The sequence below is a fragment of the Anomaloglossus baeobatrachus genome, chromosome 6, assembly GCF_048569485.1.
Source record: "Anomaloglossus baeobatrachus isolate aAnoBae1 chromosome 6, aAnoBae1.hap1, whole genome shotgun sequence".
NCBI lineage: Eukaryota > Metazoa > Chordata > Amphibia > Anura > Aromobatidae > Anomaloglossus > Anomaloglossus baeobatrachus.
The window spans coordinates 540,026,557-540,048,714 of NC_134358.1; the positions used below are offsets into that span (position 1 = coordinate 540,026,557).

General features: G+C 45.5%; 1 protein-coding gene across 6 annotated transcripts in view; it reads right to left on the bottom strand.

Moving 5' to 3' along the window:
• Positions 1-7,403: 7,403 nt before the first annotated feature.
• ADAM22 (ADAM metallopeptidase domain 22) overlaps positions 7,404-22,158 on the bottom strand; it is a 331,085-nt gene continuing 316,330 nt past the window's right edge. For all 6 annotated transcript variants that reach the window (XM_075315606.1, XM_075315604.1, XM_075315602.1 and 3 more), the window contains 2 exons: positions 21,998-22,121; positions 7,404-12,494 (listed from right to left, as the gene is read on the bottom strand). In XM_075315606.1, the coding sequence (XP_075171721.1) occupies positions 12,474-12,494; positions 21,998-22,121 (145 nt within the window). In that variant the 3' untranslated portion in view covers positions 7,404-12,473. The remainder of the gene's footprint in view (positions 12,495-21,997; positions 22,122-22,158) is intronic.

Sequence of the window (22,158 nt, forward strand, 5' to 3'; positions counted from 1 at the left end):
GTGCTACAAGCTATCTCAGCAGGTCAAGCGCAAATTGACGCAGCCACACAGACGTCGGCATTTGCGTCTTACGCTATTAATGCTGTCCTGGACTCTGCGAGCCGTATGGCGGTTGCTTCCGCCAATTCGGTGGTACTCTGCAGGGCCTTGTGGCTACGGAACTGGAAGGCAGATTCTGCTTCCAAAAAAGCGTTTAACCAGTTTGCCAATTTCTGGCGACCGACTGTTTGGCGAACGTTTGGATGAAATCATCAAACAATACAAGGGAAAGGATACATCTTTACCCCAGCCCAAACCGAACATACCCCAACAGAGGATGGGGCAGTCGAGGTTTCGGTTCTTTCGGGGCGCGGGCAGGTCCCAATTCTCCTCGTCCAAAAGGCCTCTGAATAGATCAAGGGCTCTCCGATTCATGGCGGTCTAAGTCAAAAAGACCACCGGAGGTGCCGCTACCAAAGCGGCTTCTTGATGGCTTTCAGTCTCCTCAATCCGCATCCTCGGTTGGTGGCAGGCTTTCCCACCTTTGCGACTCCTGGCTGCCAAGGGTAAAAGACCGTTGGGCGAGAGACATTCTGTCTCACGGTTACAAGTTAGAGTTCGCCTCTCGTCCCCCGACTCGATTCTTCAGGTTATCCCCGCCTCCCGAGCGAGCCGAGGCTCTTCTGCAGGCGCTGGGCACCCTGAGGGCAGAAGGAGTGGTGGTCTCTGTTCCTCTTCAGCAACAGGGTCACGGGTTTTTCTCCAACCTGTTTGTGGTTACAAAGAAGGACGGGTCTTTCCGTCCTGTCCTGGACCCGTAACTGCTCAACAAACACGTATAGACCAGACGGTTCCGGATGGAAACCCTCCGCTCCGTCATCGACTCAATGTCCCCAGAAGATTTCCTTGCATCGATCGATATCAAAGATGCTTTTCTCCACGTACCGGTGGCTCCAGAGCACCAACGCTTCTTGCGCTTCACCATAGGAGACGAACACCTGCAGTTCGTGGCACTGCAGTTCGGCCTGGCTACAGCCCCACGGGTTTTCACCAAGGTCAGGGCTACAGTAGTTGCGGTCCTCCACTCTCAGGGTCACTCGGTGATCCCTTACTTGGACGATCTGCTGATCAAGGCACCCTCTCAAGAGGCATGCCAACACAGCCCCGACGCTTCTCTGGGGGCTCTCCAGAGTTTCGGGTGGATCATCAATTTTCCAAAGTCAAATCTGACACCAGCCCAATCGCTGACATATCTTGGCATGGAGTTTCATACCCTATCGGCGATAGTGAAGCTTCCGCTGATCAACAAGCGTTCACTACAGAAAGGGGTGCAATCTCTCCTTCAAGGTCAAGCACACCCCTTGAAGGGCCTCATGCACTTCCTGGGGAAGATGGTGGCAGCAATGGAGGCAGTTCCTTTCGCGCAGTTTCACCTGCGTCCTCTTCATTGGGACCTCCTACGCAAATAGGACAGGAAACCGACGTCCCTCGACAGGAACGTCTCCCTCTCTCAGGCAACCAAAGCTTCCCTTAGGGGGTGGCTTTCTTCCCACTTCATTATCGCATGGGAAATCCTTCCTACCCCCATCCTGGGAGGTGGTCACGACGGACGCGAGTCTGTCAGGGTGGGGAGCAGTCTTTCTCCACCACAGGGCTCAGGGTACGTGGACTCAGCAAGAGTCCTCGCTTCAGATCAATGTTCTGAAGATCAGGGCAGTGTATCTTGCCCTAAAAAGTGTTCCAGCAGTGGCTGGAAGGCAAGCAGATCCGAATTCAGTCGGACAACTCCACAGTGGTGGCTTACATCAACCACCAAGGCGGAACACGCAGTCGGCAAGCCTTCCAGGAAGTCCGGCGGATTTTGATGTGGGTGGAAGCCACGGCCTCCACCATCTCCGCAGTTCACATCCCGGGCGTCGAAAACTGGGAAGCAGACTTTCTCAGTCGCCAGGGCATGGACGCAGGGGAATGGTCTCTTCACCCGGCGTGTTTCAGGAGATCTGTTGCCGCTGAGGGAGGCCGGACGTCGACCTAATGGCGTCCCGGCACAACAACAAGGTCATGGCATTCATGGCACGCTCTCACGATCACAGAGCTATGGCGGCAGACGCCTTAGTTCGGAATTGGTCGCAGTTTCAACTCCCTTATGTGTTTCCTCCGCTGGCACTGTTGCCCAGAGTGTTACGCAAGATCAGGGCCGACTGCCGCCGCGCCATCCTCGTCACTCCAGACTGGCCGAGGAGGTCGTGGTACCCGGATCTGTGGCATCTCACGGTAGGCCAAACGTGGGCACTACCAGTCCGACCAGACTTGCTGTCTCAAGGGCCGTTTTTCCATTTGAATTCTGCGGCCCTCAACCTGACACTGTGGCCATTGAGTCCTAGATCTAGCGTCTTCAGGATTATCTCAAGAGGTCATTGCCACTATGAGACAGGTTAGGAAACCAACGTCCGCCAAGATCTACCACAGGACGTGGAAAAATTTCCTGTCGTGGTGCTCTGCTCGGGGTTTTTCTCCCTGGCCTTTTGCCTTGCCCATTTTTCTGTCCTTCCTTCAATCTGGACTGGAAAAGGGTTTGTCGCTCGGCTCCCTTAAGGGACAAGTCTCAGCGCTCTCTGTGTTTTTTCCAGTAGCGCCTAGCCAGACTTCCACAGGTATGCACGTTCCTGCAGGGGGTTGTCACATCGTTCATCCTTACAAGCGGCCGTTAGAACCCTGGGATCTGAACGGGGTGCTGATGGTTCTTCAGAAACCACCATTCGATCCAATAAGGGATATTTCTTTCTCACGCCTTTCGCAGAAAGTGATTTTCCTAGTAGCAGTCACTTCACTTCGGAGAGTGTCTGAGCTAGCAATGTTGTCGTGCAAAGCCCCTTTCCTGGTGTTCACCAGGACAAGGTGGTTCTGTGTCCGGTTCTGGAATTTCTCCCAAGGGTGGTACCCCCCTTTCATCTCAATCAGGATATCTCCTTACCCTCTTTTTGTCATCATCCAGTTCACCAATGTGAAAAGGATTTGCACTGGTTAGATCTGGTGAGAGCACTCAGGCTCTACATTTCTCGTACGGCGCCCCTGCGCCGCTCGGATGCACTCTTTGTCCTTGTCGCTGGCCAGCGTAAAGGGTCACAGGCTTCCAAATCAACCCTGGCCCGGTGGATCAAGGAACCAATTCTCGAAGCTTACCGGGCTGCCGGTTCCCTCAGGGCTCTAGGCCCATTCTACCAGAGCCGGGGGCGCGTCCTGGGCTTTGAGGCACCAGGCTACGGGTCAGCAGGTGTGTCAGGCGGCTACCTGGTCGAGCCTGCACACTTTCACGAAACACTATCAGGTGCATACCTATGCTTCGGCGGATGCCAGCCTAGGTAGACGAGTCCTTCAGGCGGTGGTTGCCCACCTGTAGGAAGAGGCCGTTTTACGGCTCTATTACGAGGTATTATTTTACCCACCCAGGGATTGCTTTTGGACATCCCAATTGTCTGGGTCTCCCAATAGAGCGACAAAGAAGAAGGGAATTTTGTTTACTTACCGTAAATTCCTTTTCTTCTAGCTCTAATTGGGAGACCCAGCACCCGCCCCTGTTTTTTTGTGTACACATGTTGTTCATGTTGTTTGGTTTCAGTTCTCCGATATTCCTTCGGATTGAATCTACTTTACACCAGTTTATAATCTTTTCCTCCTTCTTGCTTTTGCACCAAAACTGAGGAGCCCGTGGGAGCACGGGGGGTGTATAGGCAGAAGGGGAGGGGCTTAACACTTTTAAGTGTAATACTTTGTGCGGCCTCCGGAGGCATAGCCTATACACCCAATTGTCTGGGTCTCCCAATTAGAGCTAGAAGAAAAGGAATTTACGGTAAGTAAACAAAATTCCCTTCTTTGGTTTTTCACCAAGACAAGGTGGTTCTCCATCCGACTCCGGACTTTCTCCCTAAGGTGGTGTCTCCTTTCCACCTTAACCAGGACATTTCATTGCCTTCCCTTTGTCCGGCCCCTGTGCATCGCTTTGAGAAAGCGTTGCATACTTTAGATTTGGTGCGGGCGCTCCGGATCTATGTGTCACGCACCGCTGCCCTTAGGCAGTGCACCTCTCTTTTTGTGCTGACCACAGGTCAGCGCAAGGGTCTCTCGGCTTCTAAACCGACCCTAGCTCGTTGGATTAGGTCGGCCATATCCGATGCCTACCAATGTTCTCAGGTGCCCCCCCCGCCGGGGATTAAGGCGCACTCAACCAGAGCTGTCGGTGCCTCTTGGGCTTTCAGGCACCAGGCTACGGCTCAGCAGGTCTGTCAGGCTGCCACTTGGTCTAGTCTGCACACCTTTTCGAAGCACTACCAAGTGCATGCTCATGCTTCGGCAGATGCGAGCTTGGGCAGACGCATCCTTCAGGCGGCTGTCGCCCATTTGTGAAGTTAGGTTTTGCCTACTTCTCAGTTTCTGTTTATTCCCACCCATGGACTGCTTTGAGACGTCCCATGGTCTGGGTCTCCCATAAGGAACGATGAAGAAAAAGAGAATTTTGTTTACTTACTGTAAATTCTTTTTCTTATAGTTTCGACATGGGAGACCCAGCACCCTCCCTGTTGCCTGTTGGCAGTTCTTGTTCCGTGTGTTTTCACCGGCTGTTGTTGTAGACAGAGTAAAACCAGGAATAACCGGAACCTATCTCTACTTGTGGGTGGATGTCCTCCTTCAGCTTTTGCACTAAACTGGCTAGATGTAGTCATCCAGGGGGTGTATATGCTCGGAGGGAGGAGCTACACTTTTTAGTGTAGTACTTTGTGTGTCCTCCGGAGGCAGAAGCTATACACCCATGGTCTGGGTCTCCCATGTCGGAACTATAAGAAAAAGAATTTACGGTAAGTAAACAAAATTCTCTTTTTTATCTTTACTAGAAATTCACGGTGGCCATGTCTAATATTGGCGTGAGACCATCAATTTCAGGCTTAGGGACAGCTGATAATACACAGCTAGCTCTAACCCCATTATTACCCAGCGAGCCACCCGGCATCAGGGCAGCTGGAAGAGTTGGATACAGCGCCAGAAGATGGAGCTTCTATGAAAGCGCCATTTTCTGGGGTGGCTGCGAACTGCAATTTGCAGCGGGGGTGCACAGAAAGCTTGGGCACCCTACACTGCAGATTCCAATCCCCAGCTGCCTAGTTGTACCTGGCTGGACTCAAAAATTGGGCGAAGCCCACATAATTTTTTTTTAATTATTCCTGGATGGAGTATGCTGAGCCTTGTAGTTCTGCAGCTGCTGTCTGCTCTCCTGCATACACTAGTGGATAAACTATGCTGAGCCTTGCAGTTCTGCTCCCCCTGCCTCTCCCTCCAGCATACAGTCCTGGATGGAGGATGCTGAGCCTTGTAGTTCTGCAGCTGCTGTCTGCTATCCTACATACACTAGTGGATGAAGTATGCTGAGCCTTGTAGTTCTGCTTCCCCTGCCTCTCCCTCCAGCATACAGTCCTGGATGGAGCATGCTGAGCTTTGTAGTTCTACAGCCGTCTGCTCTCCTGCATACACAAGTGGAGAATGAAGAACATATTGAAGAAGGAAATATCAGACCTTTTTTTTCCCCCCAACAATCTTTAATGGCATTGTTCGCTGATAAAAAAACGCAGTGAGCAAAAACACAGCCAAAATGCACAAAAACGCATAAAAAATGCATGCGTTTTTTTGGACGCTGTGTATGTGTGCGTTTTTTGCGGGAAAAAACGCACAAAAACGCAGCATCAAAAAAACGCAGTGTGTGAACTTACCCTTACGTTTCATTACAAACACTACTAGTATCTCTCCTTTTGTATTCAAAAGTGCTTTACCAAAGCAAGTCTAGTGCTTTCAAATTTATGGTATTGCTCCTTCCCCACAAATAGTCTGCTGGCAATAAAAGCTGTTAATCATACTCTGGTCTGCTGTTCTCTGGCACATGTAATCACTCTGCTATGTGGAGAGCAAACTCATTATGTCTCACACAGAGCCTGTTGTAAGCTATAGTGGGGGCATATTCTTTTTCTCCTTGTATGTGGATGCCTGCTTATGATTTGCATACATGGCAGCACTAAAGGGTACTTTACATGCTGCGACATCGCTAGCGATCTCGTTAGTGATGTGAAATTCTAGATCGCAAGTGCGATCTTTCCAGATCACACATAGGTCATTTTACGCATGTGCGATCTCGAAGGATCGCTTTTGCGATCTAGAATTTCACATCGCTAACGAGATCACTAGCGATGTCGCAGCATGTAAAGTACCCTTAAGAGAGAACTGCTATAAGTGTTTGTAATGAGATTCCACTCTGCAGATCTGCCCCTCCCCCCCCCACTGACTGCTGGATATGAGAGATGAAAACTATCCGTTAATCATTCTCAGGACTGCTGTACACCAGTATGTCATCACTGCAGTCAGACTGTTTGTCAATCCAGGTCTCACGCTGGGCATTTTTTTTAAATATGATGGTGGGGGGGTTGTTATTTTCCCAGTGTCTTGTTGCCTGCTTATGATTGGTCAGCATCAGAAAGAGGAAGATGTACACACCCCCAGTGAAATCTCTCTGGTAATGCCCACTTGGACTTAAAAAGAATTAACTGCTTGGAGGAAGGTTGAACAAAATAGACCTATGTATTTTTTTTTTCTCAACCTATGTAACTAAGCTTAGGTGCCAAATATTTTGATCCCCAAAGATGTACACACCCCCAGTGAAATCTCTCTGGTAATGCCCCCTTGGACTTAAAAAAAAAAAATGAACTACTTAGGTGCAAATATTTTGATCCCCAAAGATGTACACACCCCCAGTGAAATCTCTCTGGTAATGCCCCCTTGGACTTAAAAAAAAATATGAACTACTTAGGTGCAAATATTTTGATCCCCAAAGATGTACACGCTGCCAGTGAAATCTCTCTGGTAATGTCCACTTGGATTTAAAAAAAAAAAAAATGAGCTACTTAGGTGCCAAATATTTTGATTCCTAATATCTTTACAACAGAGGCAATCCAGTTAATGTTGAAATGTCCTCTTTTAAAGGGGTTGTCCATGTTTCCTTTTTTCTTAGAAATGGTGCCATTCATGTACCTTGACTGTGTCTTATTGCAGCTCCTTACCATTGAAATGAATGGAACTGAGATACAATACAAGAAAAACGGGCAGATGGCAACATTTCTAAGAGAGACTGAATAGTAGAAAATGTTTCCGTATGAAGGGGAAAAAGAAACAAGGGGAGGTTATTTGATGTCTGACGTTCGGTGGGTGACATTTATTATTAATACAAGATACTCCACAAATGTCGCAGCTCTGTATATTTAATAGTCTTGGAAATCCTGGAGGTAAATTTCGTTGTATAGAAAATGTAAAAAGATCCCATATGTACTTCCACGTCCCGAAGCAGTGGCCGCTTCTCTGCGGATTGGTAAACTCTACAGGTGACAATATGCAGAAAAAAGTCAATATTTATTTTGGTAAAATCTAGTACTTCACCGATTACAGAATATTTGCAAGTTTCTGAAATTGAACACTATAAGGCATACACAAACGATGGCACGCTAAAAAGCTACAACACGGTTGAAACTAGGTAAAGCGGTACAAAAACAAAAGAAAGTTACATTCCACTTTGTCTGCCTTAGAAAGAGTTTAATGTTGAACTTCTTTGCAGAAACCGCTTCCAAACGTACAAAATGAAGCTCGGTCTCGCTTATTTAATAATATGGTGCGAGGAGTTTGGGGTAACCACATCACTTTTTGTGTTGTTTTAGCAGAAGAGGGTTTCCTTGATTTTCATATTGACGACCTATTCCTATAGGATGCAATTAAATGGAGTCTAAATGACTGTTCAAACACAGCACAGGCGCTCTGCGCATCCTTGGCAGGGCCAAGCAGTCCACTGTAGAGTAACACCTTCAAGCTTTTTGTCTAGCTTTGGCTCCTTTAAAGCCAGAGCTGTCAATCAAGTTAATAGGGGGCAGAGACATGGCGTTCTATGCCGAGTATTCACTGTACACGTGCGCTTTGTTTGAACAGTCATTTTGTACTGACATAGTTTCCTTTTATATCAGATCAATGGCAATCCAACTCCCAGCACGCCCATCGATCGGCACAGCTCTTCCAGTACACCATGTAGGGCTGTGCCTGGCTCGCCTGCTCTTCTCCATACAGGTGAATTGGCAAGACCTTGCGGTATTATTTAAGATGTCTATACATTGTGTGGCGCTGTACTAGTTTGGTTGGATCGCCCCTCTTCCATCAACAGACTGCCAATAATAACCTATTCTAATACAAAGTCATCAATTTTAAAGTCCTGGAAACCTCATTAAGGCCTCTTTCACACGGTCATGAAAAACCACACACGTTTTTCACGGACGTGTAAGAGGTGCGTTTTGCCCTCCGTGAGCCATGTTTATGGCACACGTGTGTTCTCCGTGATAACACACTGAGAACGGAAACTTTCTGCTCACCTGTCCCTGGCTTCGCTGTCCGTGGTGCTGATCTTCGGTCTCCGGTCCCGCCAACTCCCCCCGCTGCTGCTGCTTCCGGCCGCAGTGAAGTGAATATGCAATGAGCATAATGAGCGGCGGTCGGAAGCAAGTGACAGCAGCATCAGAGACAGCAGGGCTGGAGAAGGTGAGTAATGTGTTGGGGTTTTTTCTCGCGGACACGTGATTTCTCCGGTGCGTGTCACACGGAACACATCCGTGTGGTCCGTTTGCGTTATGTGTGACCCGTTTGCGTTCCGTGTGACACCCGTGATGCCGGAGAGAAAACGGACATGTTGCCGTGACGAACACACGTATGTACGGCACGAACACACATTCCGTGCGTAAATACATCCGTGTATCCAAGTCCATTAAAAAAACAAGGTCTAAGCGTGCCCATGTCTCCGGTACGTGAGGAAACTGACCAAACATGTACCGGAGGCACGGACGTGTGAAAGAGGCCTAAAGGAGCAGAGTTGAGAAAGAGATGACCGCTTTCTTCAAGAATCCATCGTCACTCTTGTCCGTGGGCCATGCCTGGTATTGCAGCTCATCCCCATTCATTACAATGAGGCTCAGTATACTAGACTGACAGCGGAGCACATCCTTCATAAGGATCTTTTTATCTGCTCTGAGTACTAAAACCTGATGGTAATTTTTAATTTCTGGCAGTGTGATCATAAGTCCATTATGAAGATGGGGGGTTGTATATATTTTGTCAATCAATAGGGAAAAAATGTAAGCATCTAACTAGTGTTTAAAGGGGTATTCTGATTCCAGTTAGCGTGGGCCAACGAGTAGTCATATCTACTAATACTGGCCAATTGCGCATGAAAACCAGCAGGTATGAATAGGCGTGACCTCCCCGTCTCACTTTTGCCTTCTGAGCTGGAATACCCCATTAAGGGTGCGTGCACACAATCGGTGTTCGCAGCTTTTTGGATGCAGAGTGTTATTCCTACATCCAAAACACTGTGTTGTACAGTAGAAGCACAGTGGAAGTGATTTATAGAAATCTGCCCACTGTGTTTCTTTTTTTCTGCAGCGTAAGCATATGTGGCACAGCTTTCAGATCCGCAGCATGTCAGTTTATGCTGTGGAGCTGCAAGTGTTCCCAACACTCGGCAAAGTTCGCAGCACCCCAGACCCTGATCATGGGCAACACTCGTGTCTCTACAGGAGAAGACACTCTGCGTCTAGGACACTGTGTCTGTGAATCGTGGGCACATACCCGAATTCTGAGAACACTCGCGTCTCTATAGGAGAAGACACTCTGCGTTTAGGACACTGTCTGTGAATCGTGGGCACATATCCTAATTCTGACAACACTCGCGTCTCTATAGGAGAAGACACTCTGCGTTTAGGACACTGTCTGTGAATCGTGGGCACATACCCGAATTCTGAGAACACTCGCGTCTCTACAGGAGAAGACACTCTGCGTCTAGGACACTGTGTCTGCGAACTGTGGGCACATACCCTAATTCTGAGAACACTCGCGTCTCTACAGGAGAAGACACTCTGCGTCTAGGACACTGTGTCTGTGAATCGTGGGCACATACCCTAATTCTGAGAACACTCGCGTCTCTACAGGAGAAGACACTCTGCGTCTAGGACACTGTGTCTGTGAATCGTGGGCACATACCCTAATTCTGAGAACACTCGCGTCTCTACAGGAGAAGACACTCTGCGTCTAGGACACTGTGTCTGTGAATCGTGGGCACATACCCTAATTCTGACAACACTCGCGTCTCTACAGGAGAAGACACTCTGCGTCTATGACACTGCGTCTGTGAATCGTGGGCACATACCCTAATTCTGACAACACTCGCGTCTCTACAGGAGAAGACACTCTGCGTCTATGACACTGCGTCTGTGAATCGTGGGCACATACCCTAATTCTGACAACACTCGCGTCTCTACAGGAGAAGACACTCTGCGTCTATGACACTGCGTCTGTGAATCGTGGGCACATACCCGAATTCTGAGAACACTCGCGTCTCTACAGGAGAAGACACTCTGCGTTTAGGACACTGCGTGTGCGAACACTCACGTCTCTACAGAAAAAGACACTCTGCGTTTAGGACACTGCGTCTGCGAATCGTGGGCACATACCCTAATTCTGAGAACACTCGCGTCTCTACAGGAGTAGACACTGCATTTAGGACACTGTGTGTGCGAACACTCACGTCTCTATAGGAGAAGACACTGTGTCTATGACACTGCGTGTACGAACCGTGGGCACATACCCTAATTCTGAGAACACTCGCGTCTCCCCAAGCGTAAACTTGACAGCTGCGGCTTGTAAAGCCATGCCGCATGTCAGTTTACGCTTGCGGAGATGCGAGTGTTCTCAGTAGGGACAACACAGTGAAAGTCCGCATCGCCCAAATCCCTGATTGGAGGCACGGACTACTGCATTCTCCTGCAGAGAACACTCGAGTCTCCGCAGGAGATGACCCCTGCATCCAGGACTCTGCGTGTGTGGACCGTGGGCACTTACCCTAATTCTAACCACAGAATCCTACATTTTTCACTCTATGCAGTAGGGTTATCTCTAAGTAGGTAGAACTGGCACAAGTTTTATATCAAAGTTTTCCTCTTTCCTCACTAACCTTGTGGGGCACAGCATTTTTATTAAAATTCTTCAGGACCCTTTTCATATCTTTCCTAACGTGGCAAATTCCTAAGAATTCCTAAGCACTATATTATTAAATAAGCCGGTTGTGTCCATGACGAGCTTCTGCAAGTTTCCGTCGATGCATCAGAAAGGCACAGCACTGGTTATAGTAGGGATGTCCGCGTCGTGGTCCTCCAGCTGATCTTCTTACCTGGGGGACCAAAACTGGATACTTGGATTTATATATGTGATGACTTTTACAGAAAAATTAATCCGAGAGTCCACAATGTGTTTTGTTTCCTAAAACTTGAGCGTCGTGTATGATATCATCAGTTACTGGAGGTATCTACATATCCCGTCATGCCAAAGAAGAACCTACAAGGTATATAAGAGCCATCATGGAAGGTCATACATTCCCGACACACTCTGCAGAATTGTACATATATTCTATGAATTTAGAATTTCAGCCCAAAATATATATCTATATGGCACAAACGTTCAGGTTTTCGATGCCATTTCTCTCGCTTACATATGAAATCTCTTATTTTATCTACATCTCGAAATCTACAGAGTCATTCGCTATCTCGTCTATGTCTATAGGCAGCAAACTGTGGCTCTCCATCTGCGGATCTTCCACCGCAGTTGGAGTTGCATTGGTTGCCACTCTCATTTCTACAGTATCAGTGCTCGATTAATTTGTATTGTGGTTTATTTTTTTTTTCTTGTTTTTTTTTCCCAAGACCATCTTGGTGTAAAACTAACAGTGTGCTCACGTCTCATGAAGCGTTTCACAAAATAATGTACTATACCTAATATTTTTTTTTTTTACAATTTAAAATGTACATATGTACAAAAAGTGTGATTATAAATGTTCTAGATTAGGCAAAAATTTGGCTTTTTTTTAAATTAAAAAAAAAAATAAAAAATAGAAGAAGCATTATTATCCTCTATGGTTCCATGCTTACTTACAGAACAATGTATCTATAGCAAGTGGAAAAATTTCATATGTGCATGCATTGAACAGAAGTGACCACTAGGGGCGCCGTGCATGGAAACTAACAATGGTTTTGTGGACTCTGGTGTTAAACAATGGATGGCTAATGCACTAATAAATTTAGACCTCTGTCTTCTGCAGATACGAGAATGTATACCCAGCATTGAAAAGTAAATCTATCATGCATAAGATGCCTCCACCCCCTACCAAGACCATTGACATTGAGCGTTTCTTCCACCCCTTTGAATTAAGATTTAGTCTTTCATCAATCCTCGGGAATGGCAAAATATAATTGGTAGCTAGAGCCTCTTCATAAAGGCAAAGGTCTCTGTAAACAACAATGGTCCGTCAGTATTGGTTGATGAATGAGTGCAGGTCAAGTTTCATTCTTCAGAATCCACCGGAGATAAACTGTCTTCATCTAGATGGATGTTTCCCACAGCTGTAAAAAAAACAAAAAATTACAAAAATCACAAACAACTAGAGGTAAAATATGTGTCTTAAAGCGCACCAATCACCAGGATTTTCCTATATAACCTAAATCCAGTTCTATACTGGCACTGTCAGGCTGATTCTATACATACCTCTAGTGGTCAGCTCAGATGTATAGGTTTTGAAACACAAGCAAGTAAAGTTTGTAAAATCAGCAGCTTATTGAGTGACAGCAACTACCGATCAGCTAATAGCTTGGGTGGGTAATCATAGTGATTCCGGCCCCCTGCCTGTCCATCCTCCCCCTATCTGTTATTTATGCTAATTCTATTATAGAATCGTTTTACTAAGTGACTAGAAGGACCTGTGCTGATGTCATAACCATGTGACCAAAAGGGGCAGGGCCTCAGCCAACAGAAAAATAATGTTGCTTCCTGGTATCAGCTATGTTGGCTGTGGCCCGGCGTCATGAGGCCTCCATTGGTGGCGGGGAAAGGTGCATTCACCACTGCAGCACTGTAAATTGCACTGTCGCATCTTGACGCCCGATTTAAGTGGTAAACAGGCGAGGCACACATGTCTACTGTTCAAATCAGCAGACAAGTGCCGGGATCACAGCAACCGGCGGTGATTATACCTTCATGATTTAGGACGTACCGTTACTTCCTAGGTCGTGAAGGGGTTTTAAACAGTGAATTTTTCCAATTACAGGCTCAGACGTTTAGGTGTTGTGTCTACAACATCATTACCCCCACAGGAAACAATCCTTTTGTTTGGGATGATAAAGCCATTGAGATTTTTATGGATTTTGCTCAGAATATCCCTAAGGGGACCGAATTCCACTGTTTAGTTTATGCAACTGCCTACCTGCATAACGAGCTGTTTAATATTGTTGATCTGACAACCCCATTTTCCAGAGCTTGTGATACCTTAGTAAAAAGTGGTTATGCAACACCTCTTCATCACACAAGTCTGGCACCATCTGTACAACTTCTCTCCTACTACTATACAAAGCGCGGCATTAAATACAGCAGCGACGAGGAAATCTTCATTAAGCATGTTGACTCTTCTCTGATGGCAGCTAACCAGAAGTGGCAGTGCCAGAAAACAGATTTCATTAACTATCACAAATTTTATAGAACAATCACAAAATAAAAAATTGCCCTCTATCACGGGAGTTCTGTGTCTGGCGAAATCCAGGGACCACCCATGGTATTGCGGTCTTATCCTCTCAAAAGATTAAGTCAACCAGATATTCTTTGTGGACTTTGGCAACACCAAAAATGTTTTAAATAAATTCATGTTACCGATTCCATCTACTGTATGCGACCTTTTACCGATGCCAATGCAGGCAATACAATGTTCCTTGTCCAATATCCCACCCAAGGTTCCAGCAGAAATCGTATCCAGGTTTAAAGATATAGTTTTGGATAATTGAGGGTTCCAGTTCTTTCCAAAGACTTGCATGGAAAGTTATCAGAAGAACTGCATGACGGTGACTGGCAAATTAACGCCTCTATCAAAAGTAAATTGGGTTTGAAGGTTCCAAAAGAGAAGTCCGATCACCTGGCACCTAAACAGCCAAGGGCATTTCTGCAGGATCATTTCACAAAAATGCCTGATAACGCAAGCAACCAAGAAAGAACAACTTCCGTAGGTAAAGCTCTTCAAAAAAGAGAATCCAATTTCCATAGCCAAATTGTAGATGGGTCAAGAACCAGGACCACTTTACAGAAAGAATCCAACCTTTCAACATAAAAAGGAAAACAAACATAATAATTCACGGTGTAATGGCTTCAGTTCCCAAGAAAAGACAGAAGGCATCCCCAAAATTTCATCCAATGGTTCTTCTCAAGGGCGAGACAGCAAATAATATGGAAAGAAGACCGCTTCACAAAGGCAGGTCTCAGCAAATGCATCTGAACACCAATCTCAAGTGAAAGTGCCTATGGTGTTGTTAAATGATATTCCCGTGAGATAAATATTCTCAGAAATGAAGAAGCATATGTACGTTTCCTAGACCTACTCTATGTTTGACTTTTATGTTCAGGTTGCTGAAGACAAAAGGTTGGATGAGATATCGGACATTTTGATCAACAAGATGAGTTCATCTGAGTCTGAGGATCTTCGCGATGAAGAAGACGCGAGTTTGAGAAACATTATTTGTGCTTATTTTCCTGAGGACGGACTGTATTATCGGGGAATGGTGAAAGGAACGCCCAAGGAAGGATTAAGCATAGAGTACATCAGCTATGGGAATGTTTCCCTCATCTCCAACTGTAAGAACTACAGACTCCCACAGAAGTGTCTCCCCATTACCATAATGAGCACTCGCTGTGCAATAAATAAGTCTGAAAAGCATCATCCGCACCCAACCTGGCGGAGATGCTGGCTGAGTTTTCCAAAAGAACGAGCAACATTCTTCTAGATTGTGAGTTTGTGAAAAAAAATGGTCTGAAGTGGGACGTTATTCCTAAAGACGAGCTGGATTGTATTAATGACCTGCTGAATGAAGAAGAGAAAAACATAAAGGAAGTGAACAGAATGCTCATGAAGATAAAGACCGCCAGGGAGGATATTTCTGTTCAGCACTTTGCTTGGAATTTGGTACCCCATGGAGTAGCCGTAAAAGTGTACATTAGTACTGCAGATGGCCCTGACTGTTTCTAGTGTCAGCCGCCGGAGGCAGATATAAACTCTTTAGCATCACAAGTCCATGAGGCTGGAGAACTGTATGCCAAGAATGACGAGTGTCATGCTCTCGTTCGCGGGGTCAGTCTCCCCTTGGCAGCGAGATTGACATTCTCCCCGTATTTCCATTAGTGCCTCTGGGTTAATTTCTGCTGCTGTTTCCATCACTGCTATGCGGCATGTCACTCACCCTGTCTGCGGTGTTGAGCGTTCTCCCACCTTCTTCTCCTCCCGGAACCTGCATTCTCTGAGCAGGTCCTCTGGGGGCGCGCTAGGCAGCGCATGCTGCACTCTGCTGAGATTTAAAGGAACAGTACACCTGTTTCTTGTTGTGCTGACGCTGATTGCAGGATTGCTGCCTGCTTATAAGACACTTTTTCCCTGGTGGTGCCTGAGCAACGTGCTCATTCCTTTAGAACGTTGCTAGGGTTTAGGCCCTTTACTGCTGTGCTCTGTGCTCGCTGACTGTGCTCTGTTCTACTGTGCAAGAAACTTCTTTGTCTCCACAGAATCTACAGCAGCCGGTCCATCATTCCTGGATTCACTTTATGCTTTGGATTCCACTACTGCCGTCTTAACCTCTGAGGTAATTTTGGAACACTTCAGATTCCTTCAATGGCTGGGTCCGCTTCGCCAGGATTGTGCAAAGCATCACGTATTCCTTCTACAGCTGGATCAGTTTCTCTAGGATGGAGCAAAGCTTTCCAGATTCCCTCCTCTATCTGATCTGACATTCCAGAGTCTAGTTCGAACTGTTATGGACTATTTGAGTCGTCCCTTTGGCAAGCGGCTTCCTGACCTTTTCCGGGCTGTGCTAAAGTAGTCCCTGTATAGGGGCTTCCTTCCGGTTGCTCCTCCGGCGGTGCTCAGCGTCATGACCCTCTGCGGCTTCTCATTCTCAGCTTTCTTCACCATCTCTTTAAATAAACCATGTACTGGTTTCTACAAACTTCTCTCCATTCTCTTGCTGCCACCTGTTCACTCGGTGGTCCAGTGAGTCCACAGAAACATCTCCACGCCTCTGCGGCGTGACAACGAGTTTATTGGCGCCCTTAAGGTAGGCAGCCCTTGCAATGTCATGTTTAGTGAGGATAACCACTGGTACAGGGCTATCATTACCAAAATGGACACAGTCCTGGTGACTATCAACTAAGGTAACAAAGACTTGGTGAGACAAGACCAAATCCAGCAACTTCCTGAATCCTTGGTAAGCTTTCCTCCCCAAGCGTTCTTGTGCTGCCTGGCAAACTTTGATATGAATGATGGAACCTGGCTTTCGGAAGCAAAACAATATTTTTACGAGAGGTTTACCAAGACGCACTGGACTTTACAGTTCTTGAAGTACAAGAAAGAGCATGGTAACAGAAACCAAAGGCAAATGTAACCGTTAACTATAAACAAGTAAATATAAATGAAGAGATGAAAAACTTTTGGCATGGCAGACAGAGTATTGACCTAGACCTGGATGACTTGAACTCCATAAAGGTACTGAAAGCCAAACAGCTGCGTACAAGTCTTGCTGGAGGAGACCGCCACCTACAGAAGAATATGATAGGAGATGACGTCTACCCCCGCCATGGCGAAGAGCAAGAAAGTGAGACAGATGAGTTTAAAGCAGACATCACGGACTTAAGTTCTGATTAACATGATGATGTGGATGAAGAAGTCTTGGATCATACAGTCATGGCCAAAAGTTTTGAGAATGACACCAAAATTATATTTTCACATGATCTGTTGCCCTCTGGTTTTTAATTGTGTTTGTCTGATGTTTACATCACATACAGAAATATAATTGCAATCATATTATGAGACCAAAAGGTTCTATTGACAGAATGAATTAATGCAGCAAGTCAATATTTGCAGTGTTGACCCTTCTTCTTCAGGACCTCTGCAATTCTCCCTGGCATGCTCTCAATCAACTTCTGGATCAAATCCTGACTGATAGCTGTCCATTCTTGCATAAGCAATGCTTGCATTTTGCCAGAATTTGTTGATTTTTGTTTGTCCACCCGTCTCTTGATGATTGCCCACAAGTTCTCAATGGGATTAAGATCTGGGGAGTTTCCAGGCCATGGACCCAAAATCTCTATGTTTTGTTCCATGAGCCATTTATTGATCACCTTTGCTTTATGGCAAGGTGCTCCATCATGCTGGAAAAGGCATTGTTGGGCGCCAAACTGCTCTTGGACAGTTGGGAGAAGTTGCTCTTGGAGGACATTCTGGTACCATTCTTTATTCATGGCTGTGTTTTTAGGCAAGACTGTGAGTGAGCCGATTCCCTTTGCTGAGAAGCAACCCCACACATGAATGGTTTCAGGATGCTTAACAGTTGGCATGAGACAAGACTGGTGGTAGCGCTCACCTCTTCTTCTCCTAATAAGCTGTTTTCCAGATGTCCCAAACAATCAAAAAGGGGATTAATCTGAGAAAATGACTTTACCCCAGTCCTCAGCAGTCCACTCCCTGTACCTTTTGCAGAATATCAGTCGGTCCCTGATGTTTTTTCTGGAGAGAAGTGGCTTCTTTGCTGCCCTCCTTGAAACCAGGCCTTGCTCAAGCAGTCTCCGTCTCACAGTGCGTGCAGAAGCACTCACACCAGCCTGCTGCCATTGCTGAGCTAGCTCGACACTGCTGGTAGTCCGATCCCGCAGCTGAAACAGTTTTAAGATACGGCCCTGGCGTTTGCTGGTCCTTCTTGGACGCCCTGGAGCCTTTTTGGCAACAATGGAAGCTCTCTCCTTGAAGTTCTTGATGATGCGATAGATTGTTGACTGAGGTGCAATCTTTGTAGATGCGATACTCTTCCCTGTTAGGCCATTTTTGTGCAGAGCAATGATGGCTGCACGTGTTTCTTTAGAGATAACCATGGTTAACTGAAGAGAAACAATGATACCAAGCACCAGCCTCCTTTTAAAGTGTCCAGTGGTGTCATTCTTACTTAATCATGACTGATTGATCGCCAGCCCTGTCCTCATCAACGCCCACACCTGTGTTAATGGAACAATCACTAAAACAATGTTAGCTGCTCCTTTTAAGGCAGGAATGCAATGATGTTGAAATGTGTTTTGGGGGTTAAAGTTCATTTTCTTAGCCAATATTGACTTTGCAAGTAATTGCTGTTAAGCTGATCACTCTTTATGACATTCTGGAGTATATGCAAATTGCCATTAGAAAAACTTAAGCAGTAGACTTTGTAAAAATTAATATTTGTAGCATTCTCAAAACTTTTGGCCATGACTGTACAGCTCAGATGGGCAGAAAGGACTTTGGCCCAGGTGAGGTGAATGAAGACATGGCCGACAATATAGCTCCAAATTTTCCAGCACATGTTCCAAGAGAGCAAGTAGGTGGTGACGTCGAGTCGAACCCCCTCTTCATTTGGAGATTTGATCAGTTCCCTGACCTGAAATCCTCTTGCACAAGAATTGTCTCAGGGTACTTCTGAGTCCGTGGAGAGTCTGATTATTTACTTCAATGAGAAATTTGATCTAACTAATAAAGGAGCAAATTTCAGATGACGCTGCGAAGAAAGAGAGTGTCACAGCTCAGGAGATAGCACTGAGAATCTGCTCTGGAATTGCTTCAGTATGACTTATAGGAGGGTTTATAGCTTAGATATCTATTGAGAGAGTACTGTACTCAAAACGATCATGTCAGACGCTGAGACGAGTTCAACTCAAGTACGAAGTATAATGGAAGTCTTTTTTTTTTTTTTTCGGAAAAATGCTTGAGTTTCCCATTGATTTCCATTATACTGGAACGAGACAGTTAGACGCTACGACATTCGACTCAAGTCCCGAAGATAATGAAATTTAAAGGGAAACTCAAGCATTCTTCTGGAAAAATGTTTGAGCTTCCCATTGACTTTCATTATGCTTGTTACTCGAGTCAAGCCCATCGCAGCTTCCGATCTGCTCGTTTCGAATACCGGGCACCCAAGCATGGTAGTGCTTACTCATCACTAATACAACCCCTGGCAAAAATTATGGCCTCCCATGGCTCTGAGGATGTTCATTCAGTTGTTTACATTTGTTTAAAAAAAAAAAGCCGATCACAGGCGGCACAAAACTAAAGTCATTTCAAATGGCAACTTTCTGGCTTTAAGAAACACTAAAAAACAATCATGAAAACATAATGTGCTAGCCAGTAACGGTTACTTTTCAAGACCAAACAGGGGGGAAAAGTTATGGAATCACTTAATTATGTGGAAAAAATTATGGACTCATGAAAAACAGAAACAAAAGAACACTCCAATACCTCACTAGTATTTTGTTGCACCACCTCTGGCTTTTATAACAGCTTGCAGTCTCTGAGGCATGGACTTAATGAGTGACAAACAGTACTCTTCCTCATTCTGGCTCCAACGTTCTCTGATTGCTGTTGCTAGATCAGCTTTTCAGGTTGGAGCCTTGTCATGGACCATTTTCTTCAACTTCCACCAAAGATTTTCAATTGGATTGAGATTCGCACTATTTGCAGGTCGTGTCATTGACCTTATGTGTCTGCTCTCAAGGAATGTTTTCACAGTTTTTGCTCTATGGCAGGATGCATTATCATCTTGATAAATTATTTCATCATCCCCCAAACATCCTTTCAATTGATGGGATAAGAAAAGTGTCCAAAATTTCACCGCAAACTTGGGCATTTTTTGAAGATGTAATGACAACCATCTCCCCAGTGCCTTTACCTGACATGATGCCCCATATCATCAATGACTGTGGAAATATACATGTTCTCTTCAGGCAGTCATCTTTTTATTGTTTAGCTTTTCTGTATGTAAATCCCATTTCCTTTAGGCGGTTTCTTACAGTTTGGTCACAGACATTGACTCCAGTTTCCTCCCATTCGTTCCTCATTTGTTTTGTTGTGCATTTCCTATTTTGAAGACATATTGCTTTAAGTTTCCTGTCTTGACGTCTTGATGTCTTCCTTGGTCTACCAGTATATTTGCCTTTAACAACCTTCCCATGTTGTTTGTATTTGGTTCAGATTTTAGACACTATGAACAACCAACATCTTTTGCAACTTTGCGTGATGATTTACCCTCTTTTAAGAGTCTGATAATCCTCTCCTTTGTTTCAATTGACAACTCTTGTGTTGGAGCCATGATTCATGTCAGTCCACTTGGTGCAACCTCTCTCCAAGGTGTGATCACCCCTTTTTAGATGCAGACTAACGAGCAGATCTTATTTCATGCAGGTGTTAGTTTTGGGAATGGAAATTTAAAGGGTGATTCCATAATTTTTTCCTCATAATTGAGTGATTCCATAATTTTTCCCCCTGTTTGGTCTTGAAAAGTAACTGTAACTGGCTAGCACATTAGGTTTTCATTATTTTTTTTTTAAGTGTTTCTTAAAGCCAGAAAGTTACCATTTGAAATTACTTTCGTTTTGTGCCGTCTGTGATCTGCTTTTTTAAACAAAAGTAAACAACTGAATGAACATCCTTAGAGCCAGGTGATTCCATAATTTTTGCCAGGGGTTGTATCTATCCCATGTAGGAGGAGTCATTCCGGCAACTCTGCCTCTAGAACGCAAAACTTGACGTACACCGAAGGTTTGCATAGCTACGTCCATACCGGGAAAAGTAGCAAGTAAAGAATTTCTTTTATGGACTGATCTGTTACTCGAATATGCAACAGGAGATGCAGCCAGAAAGGACATGCAATGAAAATGTTAGGTGGATCCATCAGGTGTTGAAATCGAACATTCCAGATCTTTCTTTCCTCAATATAATCTGTTTGTAAAGACTCGACAGGCCCAATAATTACAAGATAGGAAACCTGACCTACTGAGATCACTTTTCTTTGAAATGGATGGGAGCCATTAGGGTAGGACATCAACATCTGACTGGTTTGGTTGCCGATCCGGGTTGGTGACTGGAGTTGTCCCAATCACATAAACCATGTCCAAAAGGCAAGCAACGTTCGGTCTTTAGATATCTAACACTGCAAATGGTGTCTTGCAACCTGATGTGGTAAACAGATTGGAACTTTTCTTTCCATGCCTAATGTGCGATATTACGATAATATACTATATTATTATATTATAATATACTCTACATTATTGTCACAATGACTATGGGATAGGGGGAACCGGGGCTCCTAAGCGGACACTCATGCTAAGGGGCACTATGCTATCCCTAACCTCAGGAATACTGATCGTGGAGAGGTCTGAGTCTCCTTTCTGGCCTCATCCTCACCAGTCCTGATCTGATTCCCCCTCCCTCAAAGGAGGGACAGGACAGGAGCGTGTTGAAAACCAAAGATAAAGATAGACAAGGGAAAATCAAAACTCTGTCACACAGCATGCACGCACACACAAAGGTAAAGACAGTAATTGGCTCAGGAGAAAAAACAATAGCAGAAAGGAAGCTACAAAACAACATGGATACACTTCACAACTACTCAATGCAATAGGCACAACCTTCATCAGAGAGTCTGGGACACCACAGCTCAAAGACCAACATAGAATAAACTATAGCTGGCATGGGTAGAAGGATTCCAACAGCATAAATAGGTGAGCAGATGTGATAGGTCTCCTCACAACATGTGATAAAAGGAGCAAGCAGACCAGCAGAGATTAACTCTTGCTAGCCTGCCTATGAATCAGCACACAGCAGGTCGATGCCCAAGTCTGCCTGTGTTGATGCAAGACACCAAAGAAACCATTGGGCGGAGTGTTAGAATCTGCAATCTGAACAGAACCCAATGCCGCCATGACAGTCGGTGAAGTTTGTGCAAAACTCTGTGACAATTATAATACATGGAAAGCCACATGAACCCTCAATCAATGGCAGCATTCCCCCTCTTTTGCTGCCTACCCGTGCACTCTGTTTGCTTGGTTTCTTCTCCTCGTCAGGAAGTGGGGGCATCGGGTACGGGTATTTTCTGCTAGAAGCGATTGATCCCGTTGATGAGGATGGAGACTTGGCGGGTGACAGTGTTCTGTTAGAAGAAGCACAGGATAAGTAGTGACATTACA